This window comes from Athene cunicularia (genome assembly GCF_003259725.1).
Source record: "Athene cunicularia isolate RWA chromosome 1 unlocalized genomic scaffold, athCun1 chr1_part2, whole genome shotgun sequence".
NCBI lineage: Eukaryota > Metazoa > Chordata > Aves > Strigiformes > Strigidae > Athene > Athene cunicularia.
Window position 1 is genome coordinate 4,154,048 of NW_020799092.1, and position 16,229 is coordinate 4,170,276.

The 16,229-nt window shown below is 35.2% G+C and overlaps 1 protein-coding gene across 3 annotated transcripts in view; it reads right to left on the reverse strand.

The window, feature by feature from the left end:
- ATF7IP (activating transcription factor 7 interacting protein) overlaps positions 1-12,256 on the reverse strand; it is a 108,476-nt gene extending 96,220 nt beyond the window's left edge. Inside the window, exon 1 of one of the 3 annotated variants that reach the window (XM_026868574.1) lies at positions 12,173-12,256. Coding sequence is in view for 2 of the 3 variants with exons in the window: in XM_026868572.1 (XP_026724373.1) it covers positions 3,055-3,101 (47 nt within the window). In the remaining variant the exon portion in view is untranslated. Of the gene's footprint in view, positions 1-1,571; positions 1,593-3,054; positions 3,164-12,172 lie in introns of those variants that run through there. The other 2 variants (XM_026868572.1, XM_026868573.1) reach the window with 2 other exon arrangements.
- Positions 12,257-16,229: the final 3,973 nt, after the last annotated feature.

Genomic DNA, 16,229 nt, shown 5'->3' on the forward strand with positions numbered 1-16,229 from the left:
ACTTCTGAAAGCCTATCCTTCAAGTTTACTCATCAGCAGCACAAAGCTAATTGTTCTAGAATGCAGCAGGTCTCAGAAGTTAAGAAAATGCAGATGGGAGAACACTAAGCAGAGTCTGACAATGCATCTCGCATTAAAAATGTATAGCTAACATTCAGTTGAAGTTGTTAATTTATTATATACAACTATTTATAATTCAAATCATGAACATCTAATTTATGTATTTAATATAATGGTTTTTTTTTAGCATCCACTGAAGTGCCTTGTTCCCATGCAGATAAATTGGTGTTTTCAATTTTCTTTTTGACTAAAGAACAAACTATTAACACCATGGAAGGGAACAGAGAAGAGATCATGCTGTCAGCTACCAGTACTACTGTACAACTTGGACTTCTGGAATCAGGGATGTGTTCCATATGCAACACAGGTTTCAAAACCCACCACACTTTATGCATTCCAACACCCACTTTAGGAAAGAAAAAAGAAAACAACCAGCCAAAAAAACCCCAAAACAAAACACCAAACCCAAACCTCTCCACCCACCCAGCTCATACAACAAAACAGTACAGCTCCCTACTGGGCCAGTCATTTTGTACAGCACTTTCAAGAATGATACTGTTTTCAAAATGGCCTGTAAAGAGCAAAGTAAGCCAAAAATAAAGGGAAGACACCAAAACAAGAGCTTTCCTCTGAACTCTGGCAATCTCTGTGCCTTTTCTGTAAAATGGGAGTAAGCTTACTCAGCTCACAGAAAGATAGGCAACAAAGTCACAAAACGGACTGTATGAAAGAGGTGGTGTGAACATACAATATTTTACTCAATTGTAATATATATGAAGAACCAGTCCTTACAGTGAATGTCAAAAAATACGCTACTTTTCATGTTCCCATTAACGAGCGGGTTAAGAAAAACACCCAAACCCAACAGAACCAATAGCACTTGACAATTTCTATACGCCTACTGCTTTATAACACTTTCATATGCTCCTTGGAAACAAAAAAAAAAAACACAACCCCAAAACAGAAAACAAGAGACTCAAAACCAAAAAGCAAACAAAGCCATCACAGGATATGTATGGTAAAGTATGTTTTAGACATAAAATTTCATCCCCTTCAATGATTAGAAAGTAGGACTTCGGTGATCTCATTATAAAAAATGAATTGTTTCTGCTTGTTTTGAATAATGAGTTATTAACATCTGGAATTAACAACAATGACTAAAAGCCAAACAAACACAAACCTCAGTAATCATTTTGGGTTCAGAATGACTTGACTCACAAGTATCTTGCAAAAAACCAGTAAGATATTGTTTGAGGGATGGGAAGGAGGAAATATCACCACATTATTAATCTGCATTCATTAGATGAGATAGATATATAGCAAAACAATATTTTCTCAATATAAATGCATTTAAGTAGAATTTGTTGTCCGAGTTTTCAGACATTCTTAAGTGCCCAAATGTTCTCAGGATCTTAAAATAACTTAATCAAGAAAAGCCACTATGAACTAAAATCTGCCTTAAATCCACTAAAAATTCCACTAACAGTAAAACAAGTAATAAAACTACCTACCTGCATTTCATCATCACCTGTGATCACCCATTCACATTATTCCTGTCACTGATATTTTATCCTAAAGCAGGAAAATCCTATGACCAATTACTTATAAATTTACAGTTTACTCAACTCAGCAACCTGATCTTAAAATCCTGTATTTTTTTTTAATCTCCTCATATCAAATGCACACAGTAAACATGGAGAAACCATGTTTCCTGAGAACCTGATATGCACTATCTACCTAGAATAGTCTTTATTAACGATGTATTGTCATTAACTATAGATCATTTACGGGAACAGATATTTAAAAACTAATGTAACCACCAAGTGCTTAGTTACAGAGTAAGCCAGAAGCACCAAGTTAATGTGCAAAAATATTGACGAAAGACTAAAATTTTAGGTGCTTAGTACCGACTTTCACATCCTTAGCACTAAGTTCAACTTCAGACATAAAAATACTATGAGCTACATCCTGATGAGTTATCCAGCTCTTCTGCTGCTCCTGATATGTTCTGGAAAACTTTGAGTAACTCCCGATTTAGTTACTCTCAAATGAACTCATATCCAGCTTAGGATCCCATAAAGACCTTAACTAGGTATTTAAGACACTAAACCAAGAAAATGTGCAAGTCATGAGGAAAAATATAATCTCTCTCCTCCTTTTCTGTTCTCGCCCTCCTTAATGGAAAAAAACTAAGCACTGCTTTTTTTCCCACCTTCATGTCCCTGGACACTCACACCTATCAGCTACCTTTTAGTGAGTGTCGAGTATGACAGATAACTAGGCCACCAACCAGTAACACAGAAAAAGACCAGGCCATGTGAAAGCACTAGCACTTTGAAAGTCAGATTTCAATTAAGTTACACAAAATAAATAGAAGAATAATTACCTTGAAACTTTCATTCTATCATTTGTAATAGTTCTATAGAATGTATAGTTTTATTCTTGATTAGCAAATAACTGCCACCTGCAAAATAGTTAATATTTATATAATCAATGCTATTCTAACGAATTTATGCAGGTTTTGTAGTTTTTATGGAAAAAGTCACATGTTGAAAATACGATAATCAAATGTAGATCTAACCACTTAGCTAAAAAAAATTTTAAAGGTTTATAAAGAGTTTATTTTATGTTTTAGTTTAAGTATGAGGCAAGCTTTTACGAAAGGGCAGCATGGAGTGAGAGCTCTTATGGCCTGGTAAGGAAGGAAGCCAAAATGAAATAATTTGATTAGCAAGGCATATGGGTATGACCTTTCACCTCTCGTCTGACCCAATCTACCCTGTAACTGAGAAAGGATAAAGGTCTATGAATTAATTCAGTGAGAAAGGGGAGGGAAAACAAAAAAACCCCAAAAGCCCTCAAACACAAAAAAACCCCCACCCTCCTGTTGACAAAAAGGACAGTATTTAAGATATTTTATACAGCTTAGAGTTAGTTAATCTTGCCTAAAAAAAGTTTGAAATTGTTCCTCAGCAAAGCAGTGCTGATGCTTACCTGTAAGGTCTGGAGCATGTGACGCCAACAGCTGTGCTCATTTGCATACAGTCAAGTTAAAGTGCTGCAATCAAGAGCACTTCGTCAGCCATTTTGAAACTGCACTGTCTCAGCTGCACTGAAAACGTGATTAAGATGGCTGCAACGTGCACTCAAGACCAGCCACTCAGTGACAACTCAGCAGTGGATAAAAAATTGACACAGGAAAGCACCTCCCTCTTTGCCACACTGCAACAAGCTCCACAGGCAGAGGGGGGGCAGAGGAATGGTTTCTTTGACAGGCAGGAAATGGTTAATGCACGGCTGCAACACTGCAGCTACTTAGAACACCATCGCTACAGAGAAAACTAAAGTAAACCAAAAAACCCACAGAACGGCAGCCCTGCTAGGTCTGTGATCCAGGATTTGTATCACATACTTCAAATTCCTCCAGACTCCAGGCAGTTCAGAATCCATGTCACATATTAACAGCCACAGATACAGAGCCAGATCATGCACAGAACTGACAAATACTAGGGAATACTTTTCAAGAGCAGCCTCATTTCAGTGTTAAAAAAAACACGCTTAGAAACTGATCTATACATTTTTACAGGACCACCTATTTTTAAATATTGTGTAATATTAGTTGCCCAATAAAACAGTTTTACTTGGGGGGGGGGAAAAAATGTTTATTTTATAAATAACGAAAATAGCGAAACCCCAAGAACACTCCAGAATTTCAGTGCCTGCAGAAATCAAGTATTCAATTCTTTATGAATGATGCAGTATCTTGTGAGGTTTTTCAAAGAGACATATCTACAATCCCTTCAACAATTTTGCTAAAATCTTGTGTGTTCCTGGTTTGGGAAACTATGGAGGGGACAGAGGGGTTGTAAAATAAATACACAATTTTAATGCAAGCAGAACTAAATATAATACTGGTTCCTCTCTAATATCTGCTCATTAATGCCCATCGTGCTCTTGTCCAGGCAACAGTGGATCAGTTCTATTGGGAGCTCGTCTGTATCAGCCTCATTTCATCATGTACACCTCCTCTACACAATCCAAATACGGCTAATTTAAAACAAAAAAATTCTAAGAGCACATAGAGTGATCCTGAAGGAAATGAATGTTGAATTATTCCTAACCTTCTACCAAATAATAGTCTTTTGATCCAAAATTAGCCCAACTCCATACCACCCCCCCCCCAAAAAAAAAAAAAAGCAGGAGAACATGACCTCCATCCACTTTTATGAAAATGTCTAAACTTACATAACTGTGCATGTCTGTTGCCAGCTGTAGCTGGTTATTTCAGGACCAATTAATCATGCCACCAGTAGTTGTCTGATGCACTCATCAGCACCACAGTATTTCAAACTTTAAAAATGTTGAAAAACACCATCTGGCTAATACAAGGACAAAAGGAAGAGCATGATTTGCAACACAAGAAAAAAGCACACGCCACATACATGGAAACAGCTACACTGATTATTATCATCTTTGATAATGCTGTACAGATTCAGAGGACTAAATTAAAATATGCTTGAAGTTCAAATGCCTAAAAGACAAGTCTCTCTAAAACAAATTTGTGAAGACTTTCTTATAAGTAATTTAAAATTACTCATGATACTGAAGCTTTTCTTCACCAAAACCTATTACTAAATTAAAAAAAAAAAAATCAAGTTTACAACAAAATCAAAATAAATATTTTCATTAGACAGTTATAACCCCATGTTGCTTACTCTGAACTTCAATCATAGGACACCTTCAGCTTATAGGAATTTACAGTAACTTAAAACATTTTGAAAGTCAAACTTAGTATTTCATTTGTATGACAAACATATACACTTTAATTTCCACAGTAGGGATGTTTTAAATAGAAGAGAATTTTATGTTTAGCACAAAATTCCTACATCAAAAGGTGAATTCTGACCTGCAGTCCTAGAAGTTAAACAAAAACCTAGAGAGGTTCTTATATGGAAACCAACAGCTGCACTTGTGCAAAACACTGCATTCTCTAACCTTCAGTCTTGGGAGCGCCATATATGAAAACTCAGTGACTTAAATAGGTTTGAACAGGCATAATGTACTTGGCAAAAAAAATTGAGAGAACACTTCCACTAAGCCAGAGAAAACAGAACCCATATCACACTCCTGTTGCAGTCAATTGCCTTACCTGGTTAGAAAACTTCATGAACATGCAGAGGTACTGACATGTTAATACAGATACCTAGCTGCTAAGAAACCATGCACATTTACTCAAGAGTTCACTTCAATATACTTTGGTTAAAATACAAAGGTGTGGTAATACGTTAAAAAATATTAACCAAACTAATTTTAAAATAAAATCTGACATTTAAACAAACACAAAATAAGAAGTGAAATAGCTCATCTGAGAACGCTTTGGCCCAGGAAATATTAAAGCAAACCTACACTATTGTGGAATTCCTGTATTAGCGTTGGACTATGATTTTTTTTATTGCTACTTAAGGTGGCATCTATACAGGTTCTCTAAAAATCAAAAATAAGAAAATTGGGCATTTTCAAAATATTCAGAATGGAATTTCAGCTTAAGATGTTATATTTAGATTTCTCTTAAATATGATTAAAAACTCCAAACAAGATTAAGTGCCTTCTTTTGATGACATGCCAACACACTGCAGTATCATCTCAGCATGTTCAATTACTCTAGTCATAAATTGAAATTTAAAATAGAGCTTCCATTTTCCAACCTTCTCATAAACATCAAACAAGAAACTCAAGAGAATGGTACCCTGTCATTTCTCTAATTGTTGCAATGTATAAGTAATATCACCCCCCTAACAGCTCTTTAAGTATCATTACATAGAGTCAGACTTTATACTAGGGCTCCTATCCTGAAGAACCAAGGGAAGGCAGAAAATTCTGGACTTTCAGATAGGGTTTTATGTCATTTCACATTACAAGGGCAGTTAAAAAGCAGCCAAAGCATAAATAATTTATTTTGCTCAAATTATATGCTTAGAAACTAGTCTGCTACATATCATCCACATTTCCTTGTGGACAAACCCCATCTCATCCACTTTTTGTGTTTGTTGTTGTTGTTTTGCTTTGTAATTTTTTTTAATGTTAGTTAACATTAAGGGGACAAAACACTTCTTACACTGATGAAATTCAAGAGACACTACTAGTGTTTTACGCATCTGAGTTATAGTCTCTATAGAACATCTACTGAAACCCTCCTTTATTCCTGTATTTATACAGGCCAATAGTCTAACTTTAAGACATATCTCAACTCTCACTTCAGACTGCAAGAACTTCACAGATAAAAACTACTTAAACTACTCAGGAAAAGAAAGAGTCCACGATGATCATGAGACAAGGAACACTAGAGAGTCCAAAAAGTCAAAAGGCTGGACAACATTTGAGGTCTTCTCATAATTCCAAGCCACTTCACAGTAGTACCAATGAAAGAAATTTTCAATGTATTGACTGAAGTCAGCAAGCATGCATGTTTATGTGCTAGCTTGCAACTAAACACATTTTGGAAGACTTAAAAAATGCTTCAAATGCAACATCCTTTTAAAATGACCTTCTGGAAACTGCAATAATTTGGAGACAAAGGTAGAAGGAACCTTCTTTCATGTCAGGTTTGGGGTTTTTTTACTCTAACATATCTTTACACTGTTGTGAAATAGAGGATAATGCTTAGGACAGCACAAAGTAATAGAGCAAATATGCAGGTTATTTTAACAGCTAGCTGACATATCCAGAGTCATGTAATTCATAAAACCTGAGCTTTGAGGACATGAATTTACTTAAGAGCATTTTCAGAAATTGGATCCAAAAGAGAAAAACAGTTTTCCTGTATTAAAAATATCCAAGTTACACACAGCAAACAAGCTCTATTAGTTTGCCTAAATATCTTAGAAAATAAATTAGATTTGATGTTTGTTCCTGGCAGAAATAAGACCTGGTAACTCATGACTACAGTTTTTAGTCATTTATAACATGCACAGCTCAAAATAAAACATCTTAAAGGGTGTAACTTTTTTTTTTAAAGTTACTTATAAATCCCAAAGGAACATAAAAGGCATTTGTACAATATACACACATATACATAGTGTTCCAAATTCCTCCACAGTGATATGATGGAAGCTGACGTACAACTGAGAATCAGGCATTTATTTAATACCACATAGTTACTAATACACCTTCAGCTACACCAACAAATCATTACTTAAAAAAACAAAATACCAAAAAAAGGCGGGGGGACAGAATAGGAAGGTGAGGCAGACTTGCTGTTAAATACACCCCACTTTTAAAAAAGTATACATTGGAGGTACTAAACAAGATAATGAGCAAGCAGTGGAACTAATGAAACCACACTTCCTGCAGATTTATAAACATTGTCTTGCTACTTTATTGGAGTAACCTCAGGTTATCATTGGTGCCTTACCACACTGGACAAGCAAGTGCACATACATGTCTAGTCTGAAGCCGCATGTTGATGTGACAACCTCCATACAGCTTTGACAGACAACACTTATGTCCTGTCTCACAGCAAGTTATCCCCCCAAAACAATGTGTAACTGCCAAGTTCCCTCTCTGGGACAATGGTATCCTCTCTCCTCACCTCATCTGCTTGTTTTCATAAAATTTGCAGGAATTAATTATTTTTTATACTTACTACTCTGTCAAATTTACTGAAAAACAGTAAGTCGTTCAAGAATTACTAAGGATAGAACAATTGTCAAACAATGATTACATAAAGTTGGACTACTACGCTAGAACTGAGCACATTTCTGTTAAAACTTGTAGGGCTGTGGCACAAACATTTTTTGTTACACACCCGTTTTGCAATTTTTTGCTTAGGCAAGAAAAATTTATATTTGTTAAACACTTGTTGTCTTAGTGGAATTCTTAAGTGCCATTTAATAACCTTACTCATGCATATTTTTTCATGCAGTCATTTATTTTTACTAAGAGCGTTCTGGTTTTTGTTTAATGCTACCTAACATAACCTCACATGAAAAAATAAAACACAAAGTCACATAAAACTTAAGCGTAGCCGAAATTCTACTCTCAACTTTGGGATATATATTTTTTAAAATAGTCAAGACAGAACAGAGATAAAAACTGGAACATTAAACTAAAATCAGATTATGCAACTAAAGAAAAAAAAAAAAAAAGAAGAGACTCCCATTTCTGAATCACAATTCAATTGTTTACACCCTAAAAAGCTAAGGAATGTATTGGTTTAGTTCAATCTTTATCATTATTAAAAAAAAAAAAAAAAGCATTTTGTAACTAATTAGAACTTTATATCTCTAAAATTGATCACACTTACTTTCATATTCTGATCTGTAGACTAACAATAAATTTTAATTATCAGATGTCTTCCAGAGACTTAACGAACTCTTCACGAATTTTCTGACCCTCACTGCTATAGAAATAGGGAGAAAAATACATAACAAAAATCCACACACAAACAAAAAAGGTAAGACACCTAAACATACTGAATGATACATAAAATCTCTTCAGACAAATGAAATGAAGATCCCATATCATGCAAAATTTTGTTTTTAAAAAGATAACTAGAATTTAAAGGCTGACAAAATCTGTACTCTAGATCCTCCTGACTGAAAATCTCAAAGCTAGAAGACTTTAGAGTTACCTTGTATTGGATATTAAAGCCTGGTGGCCGATCCTAAATAATACTGAGCTACAGGAACTTTCAATATGAAGTATTACCCAATTCACATCTAAAATTTATTCAGATATTATCTAACTGTCCATCAAGAACACCTGATTACAGCAATCACTTCAGAGAACAACCTTTCTCTTTGCTTCTTAATGAGCTGTCAAAAAAAAAAAAAATTTTTTGTTGCCCCACACAACCCTATCTTACTCTCCATTCAGTATTTGCACGTCACTGCTGCTTGACAAACAGTTTCTTACAGCTTGGTGGAAACAGGAGTGTTTTTTCATACAGTGCAGCATATAGCAAAATGAGCAGAATTTAAATAACTACAAATACATATCATCAAAGCATCATTTGTGTAGGCCAGTCTGAGTTCCCAATTGTTTTGTGTATGTAGATAAATCTCTCACAGTAATGTCACGTACTAAAGAGGAGTCCAGCCACAGATTTAACTGAAAAATATTAATAATCTTAGATTTCACTGCATTTAAGAGAAATATTCTCTGATTGACATCTGTGTCACTGCAGTTTCCGAAATAAACTCATAATATAAACATATAACTAGCCCACAATACAGAAACCTACCAGGTGAAGAGCAAATAGAAAAAACGCAATTCAACTTGCAAACTACTTAAGAGCAATATACTGGTAAAATATCTTTTAGGCTTACTATCTACACAATGAATAACCTTGAGATTTTTGGTATAAATAGAATTTCTGACAATAAGCCCAAATTAGCCTATTTAACGATTATACTATTAAAAACACTTAAAATTACAAGGAATTTGATTTTCTTCTTGTTCTGGAAAGAAAATCTGGTTTAGTCAACTACTTTTCACTGTGGAAATACTGTCTGTTTGTAAGAAAAATTGCCTTCTCCCAAAAATCACACACATAGTAAAAATGAGGATTTAATTACCAGTCAGGATTCAGTTATCAAAACAGGATTTAAAAAATTGCTTAGCATGTGAGCTGTTCCTGTTTACAACAGATTCTGTAAAATCAGTATTTAAAATTAAACTGTTTTTATTCATAGATGTTTGGTCTCTTGGCTAGCAAGGTCATCTCCCATGACAGGTGAAAAGCATATGTATTATACCACAATTACCATCTTCATGCTCCAAATGGAAGAATTACTAACGGAGCCTTTACAGGAAAACTAACATACTACAGTTTATGTTGATCTTTTAAATATGTGAAATGGGCATAACAATACAGGCTACAGCATGAGGTATTAGCAAACGTGACACAGTATGGCATATATGCCTATTTATTGGGATTAGCATCTTCTTGAAAACAGACTTCATAATGGATAGGAAGTGATAATTCAGAGGTCCCTCAGTAAGAACATCAAAATGACTGTTTCAACTGATCTATATAATTACTGTATCCTTCCATGAATCAATACTCTTATGATCAGTTTCAAGCCTACACAACATTCAAAATAGTCTTAATTAATTCATACAGCAAAATACAACATTGTTCCACTTTATCACAGAAAGCATCAGTTCAGTACTGCTACATGTGGTAGCAAGGTTGCAGCTGATAAAAAGCCTTTTTACTCCAAGCAACATGCTAAGTCTACTAAAGTAAGAACACAATGATGAGAACATAAAAATCTATTGAGATTATTTCAACAGAACACACAATTTAGAAATAAACATGACAAAATAAGATTTTGTGTATTTTAATTTGGCATTTATTAAAAAAAAAAAATGTATTGCTATCCAAAACTATCAGTACAATTCCTTTCTGGATTATATGTACATAGGAACTTGATTTGATACTTCTGGAGCATTCCAAATAATGAGATAACTGCCAAACTTGAGGAATAAATAGTGGGTAGAGTTGCCATGATTCATGAACTGCACAAGTCCCGTATGCATTCATTAGTGAATTCACTTTATAATGGGCCTGACTACTACCATTAGGCTCATTTCAGAGATATGAAAATTAAGAAATTACCTACCCAAGATCACATATCAAATAGCAGTGGGTTTTTGGTGTCGTGTCCCCCCCCATCCGTCCCCCCCCAAGAATTCTTCATATTTGAGGTAATACTCTCCTGCATACCTTCTTGTAGGACTGCAGAAACCAGTACCTAATCAGAAAAACATACTTATTTCTTAAATTGGTATCTGCTGTTTGTATACAGAGTTCATATTTAATTTATTAATTTCAGATTTAAGCAGTAGTTAAGCATATGCTTCACATATTTATTCTTAAATATCTAAACGTTCATAACTGTAATAATTGTAACTAAATCAAATTGGTGTAACAGATAATATCAAAACTACATTTTAACTTGCAAAAGAGAGCCACGCAGCATGCTTGTAGAATACCCTGATGTTGCTGATACAGATTCCAGTAAAATTATTCATAATATTGTATTTGCTTGTATAATCTGGGATATCAACCAAACGTGTTTATTAACACACTCTTACTTCCGCCAGTTAGCATGTTAAATGTTAGCATGTCTAGGTGCACAAGTGTTATTTTTCTATGACTGCATGAAGGATGTAGTTTTAAGCTCATTGATTCTTGCCTAGAATGGTTGAGTTGTTCCCCCTTCATTTTCAGAGAATATATTTCCATCAACAAGTCTGTGTTAAGGGTCACACTGACATTACAATATGTAGATTTTATTTCAAGATTACTATTGTGCAAGAAAATATTCTAACGTAGGCATTTCCAATGAACATCTGTTAAAAATTAGGAGGTGTAACAAGGATATATACGTGCAAAAAGAAAAACCTGCTTGAGGACACCGCTACACATGTAACAGGCCTCAATGTCACGTCAGAATGAAAATGTGAAACACTTAACCATGAGTACAGTTTCAGGATTTTAAATGTTTAAGTTCAAAGAAAATTTAAAGTTCAACTGTACCTTCTTTACATTAGCATACTACTTAAACTTTTAACTTTTACCATTTTGTTTGATGTGGGCCTCCACGACAACCTAGAGTAGCCTCTCTGGCCGTGTTTACTAATGACATCACATACACAAGGCACAGCTAGGCACTTCTGAAACACCCTCATTTCTAGTGAATTAGCCTGCCCATATGCTTCCAAAACTTTAATCTGAAATTCATCAGCATGCTATTGAGTCCAATACCAAGAAAAACCTCATTGCCTCTACAGCTCATCCACCATGACACTCAACATCCACACCTGCTGTATTTGCGAGGATACCCACTGGCTTCATACAGCACCTCCCAGGTTATGGCATCCCCAATTCGAACAGAAAGAAAACACTTTCGAGGCGTCAGCCAGCCAGCCACACCACTGTCCCACCCAAACACCCGCCCAGCGCGGAGTAGGAGGCGCCTTCACCTCACCCCGCTGACGCATAAGACAGAATGCAGCCTGACAGCTGCCTGGTATCGCCCAGCTCTTTGCACCTTCAGGACTCCACAGAGTGCCCCAGCTGTGCCCTGCCCTACATCAGACCTACCTGTGACACGCAACCGCCACCACAGAGCACCCTCCGCACGTGGGGGGGCGGAGGAAGGCGCCTCCCCACACCCCTCACCTGCTGACTAATGGAGAGTCCCATTCCTTCCTTTTTAAGGCCAATAAAATTCACATTTTTCCTACTGATGGCGTGAAAAATGGCATCCTGATTTATCTATTTCAAGAGTAAACTTTATACAAATTTTTTGTCCATGGCATACAGATCACACTGATGAATAGGGCGCTCTCTTCCCATAAGTCATGAAACAGTACCTATGACACAGCCATTTTAAGAGTCCTGTCAGATGTGCTTGGCAGGTTGAGGGGCAGTGTTTTAAGATGCTGCCATTCCCAGTGGTTTGCCTGACCTCCCTGCTACATCCTTCCATTGCACAGCCAAGATGGAAGAAGGAAATGTATACATGTGCACATAAATTTGTGTAGACACATCTGCAACAGTGGTTTAAGCAAGTGTACTAGCCTGGGAACCTGAACTGCTGAAATGTGAACATACATCTTGCTCTGATGTCTTTGGTACAAGCATGGCAATTCCTAATAGAAAGTGGGGCAGGCACCTGTAACAGTAATTTCTTAAACTTTCATAGCTAGCTTTATTGAGTCGCAGTGCAATACTGGAATGTTTTGCCTTGGAAAAAGGGGCACCTGAATTTTAGTTGACTCGTCTGAGCTTTTGCATACAGAGGACAAGGCATTTCAGTAAAAAAAAGAGGCTAGAACTACCCAGAAGTGGGCAGTTTGTAGGCATGCCTATTGTTCAACTTGAAATTTCACTGCTCATGAGGGCTTTTGCAGGTTCCATGCAGATACATCCTTTGAGAGTCAATCAGGAATGAATGCTTTGTGGCTGAAAGATGCATGTTAGACTGGTTATTAGTATAGCCACCTCTATGGATAACAATTAGTATTATTCCAAACTTAGTATGGAAAATGTTACAGCAACATAGGAATTTTAAATGGAAAATTTATTTTCATTCTTGTTTTACCTAGCACAAATTATGTTAATGTGTTCATCATGCTATCATAGCCATTTTATGTCATTACAAATATATATGATGATATATTATTGCTTAAAAATGGGCTTATAGAAAAACTAAATAATACACCCCATATTTATTTTAATGCCAGTGCTCTTTTTTCAACTTCTTTCTCAAGCAGTATTCCTGTTCAGCCTTAAAAGCAGAACCCCCCCAAATTTAACAAGTGAAAACCCCAACTTCTATTTTATTTACTTTATTCACATACTCCTCAGTTGTGTTGATTAACTCCAAAGTTTTATTAATGCAGCTGTTATAGCAATTGAGTGCCGTATTATGGCATTTTAGGTACCAGTATAAGCAGGAAGCTAACATCCTTAAATTTGAAGAGCAGTGACCACATCTGAATTACCAGGTTAGTAATTTGAGGAAGCAGAAGTCCCGATTTCTAACAATTGCTCTTGCTGAAGTTAAGCTGGTCATAAAAAATAATTATATCAGTTGATATTGCTCAGACTCTTTGCAAGAAGAAAGTTAAAAATTGTCGAGAAAATGCAACTTCAGCGGCTTTTCTTTATTTGCAATTTTTTTTTTTTTTCTATGAAAGTGACACGTAAAACAAATACTCCACTGGAGTTAAATTTACAAGATACTACAGTTGTAACACCACTGGAAAGTACATGTCCATGTAGTTCGCTTTCCTGTCTGAGGACTCTGATAATGTGTTTGGGCATTGTAATGATAAACACAGAGGAAAACCCAATAGATTCCAATGTACTGTTATGAAAATCAAAAAAAGAGTATTTTATGTGCAACAGAGAATTTCTTCTTGATGTTCCCAATTCTCCACTGAACTTCAGGCTGGAAGTATGCATATAACATTTAATTTTCTTATTTCCAGGTACTGTCATAAGACAGTTCCAAAACTATGAATGACTAATCACTAGTAAGCTGACTACATGATCCTTCTTTCTGTATGTCAAATTGTGTTACAAAAATGAGGCTTAAGCACCTTGAATATTTCCCAAATATTAACTCTCTCCATATGATTTAATAATTGCTAATGGAGACATTGTAGAGTCACAAATGGGAATGATAAAAGGAAGGTGATGCACAAAAGACATATAGTTCTCAGTAAGAAAATACATATTTTATATACAGACAACTACTGACTTATAAGGAAACCAAAATGTGATCATAAGAAATGGTTAGCAGTAGGGAAAAATAAAAGTAGTTTTATTTGTACATTTTATTTTTAAATCATTGCTGGGAATGTGTATTTACAAGAGGTCACCTAGCTAAATGGATGACAGTATTGAGCCAATAAGATTTATGTTAATTTTTCTTGGTAATTGACTAGATTAATAAGTATTTCTTGGATAGTAATAGTCTAATAGAATGGAATGATTACAACTTCTCTGATTATAAACAGTTCCTACACAGGGCAAAAGAAACACCATAATACCAGAAAGTAAATTTGCTATTTATCTGTCAAGAAAAAAAAAATATTCCTATCTGACAACATCATCTGTGATTTAAGGATGCATTTGGGACTTCAAGAATTTCACTAGGAAGGCTTAAAATGTCACTGAAAAAGGAATTGCTCGGTACCTTTCTGGTGAAGAAAAACAGAAGATTTTTAAAATTCTTTTTTCATATAAGGGCACTTCAAAAAAACCCCACAACAATAACAACAACCAAAAAACCAAAAAAAACCCACCCAGAAACTTAAAGCACAGCAAGCAGGAAGAAATCTATGAAAATATGTAAAGACATTTCCTAAACTTTTTGAAAACATAAAGTTAACAAGGTACAAAGAGCACAAACATAGTAAATGTAACCAAAATACTTGAGGAAATTTTACAATAATGGATTGAAGCTATTTAAGGCATTTTCACTTAGGTTAGATTTCACTGTAGAAGTACCTTCTCATAATGTGACTTTTGTAGAATATGCTAATACTATCTATTGCCCTTAAAAGTAATAAGAGGATTTAGGGGAAAATCCTAAATCTACTTTATTCCTCTCTGATTTCATAATACTTTCTAAGACTAAACTTTACTAATCATGATGTAAATACTCTGCTGTTCAGCTGTTTTGTGATCAAAGTTACTCTGTGGTGACTTTGCTGTATTAACTTAACATTTATTTACTAAGCAAACATGTTTAGGTTAAAAACCTTCCAGTCATTTTTTCCTCTGAGGTGTCCTCTCCCATTGCTACTTTCCACCTCCACCACAACAAACTAGATATAACTTAATTTCTGGTTTTCTTATGAAAACTGTAATTTGTACCATAAAGATTGATGTAGTTTAGTGGTAAGTGCAGAGTTCAATGATGAAGAAAATAGGGTTTTATAGTTTGTTAAGTTTGTTTCCACTACACTAAACTATCAGTATTTCGAGATACAAGCATCATCTGCACCATGAATTCTTGTGCTTAACATCTAGCTAAAGAGTCTATCAGAAATGTAACCTGATTGACAATTGGAATCTATGAAATGAAGACCCTTTTCCAAAGGGTCTAAAAAGTAAGTCAATCAGGAATCTGTTTGTTGGAAATAACAGCTTGTGTTGTCCACTTATTCTTTGATATGAAAAAGTTGTGAAACCTACTTGTAAAAACAGCACCTGATATACTGGAGAACCTTAAAGCTATAAAAGCTCTTTTGGTTCTAGCTATTTTTCTTGCAGTTTATTTTCAGTCACCAGAAGTATTCATGTGGTAGCCATGGAACAATCTGATTTTCATCAAATCTGTTGACTGTGTAACTTACTTTGTGATGACAGTTGTCTTTCCATTACTTCACAAATACTCTAGAAGTAGCTTGGTTTGGAAGATGCCTTTTCCCCCTAAAAATGCAAAGCAATACTGCAGCATCATTGTTATTACAGTACAGGTTGAATAATTAGTGCTCAGTTTTACCTCCCACAATACTTCTTAGATGCAATGAGCTTGATCCTCAGATACACAGGTCAAGTTTTACGAACACGCGTCTCATTAAATTTTACCCAATGCATTTAAGTACTTTTAGAAACTGATGAAGAAATTTAAAGAATATTT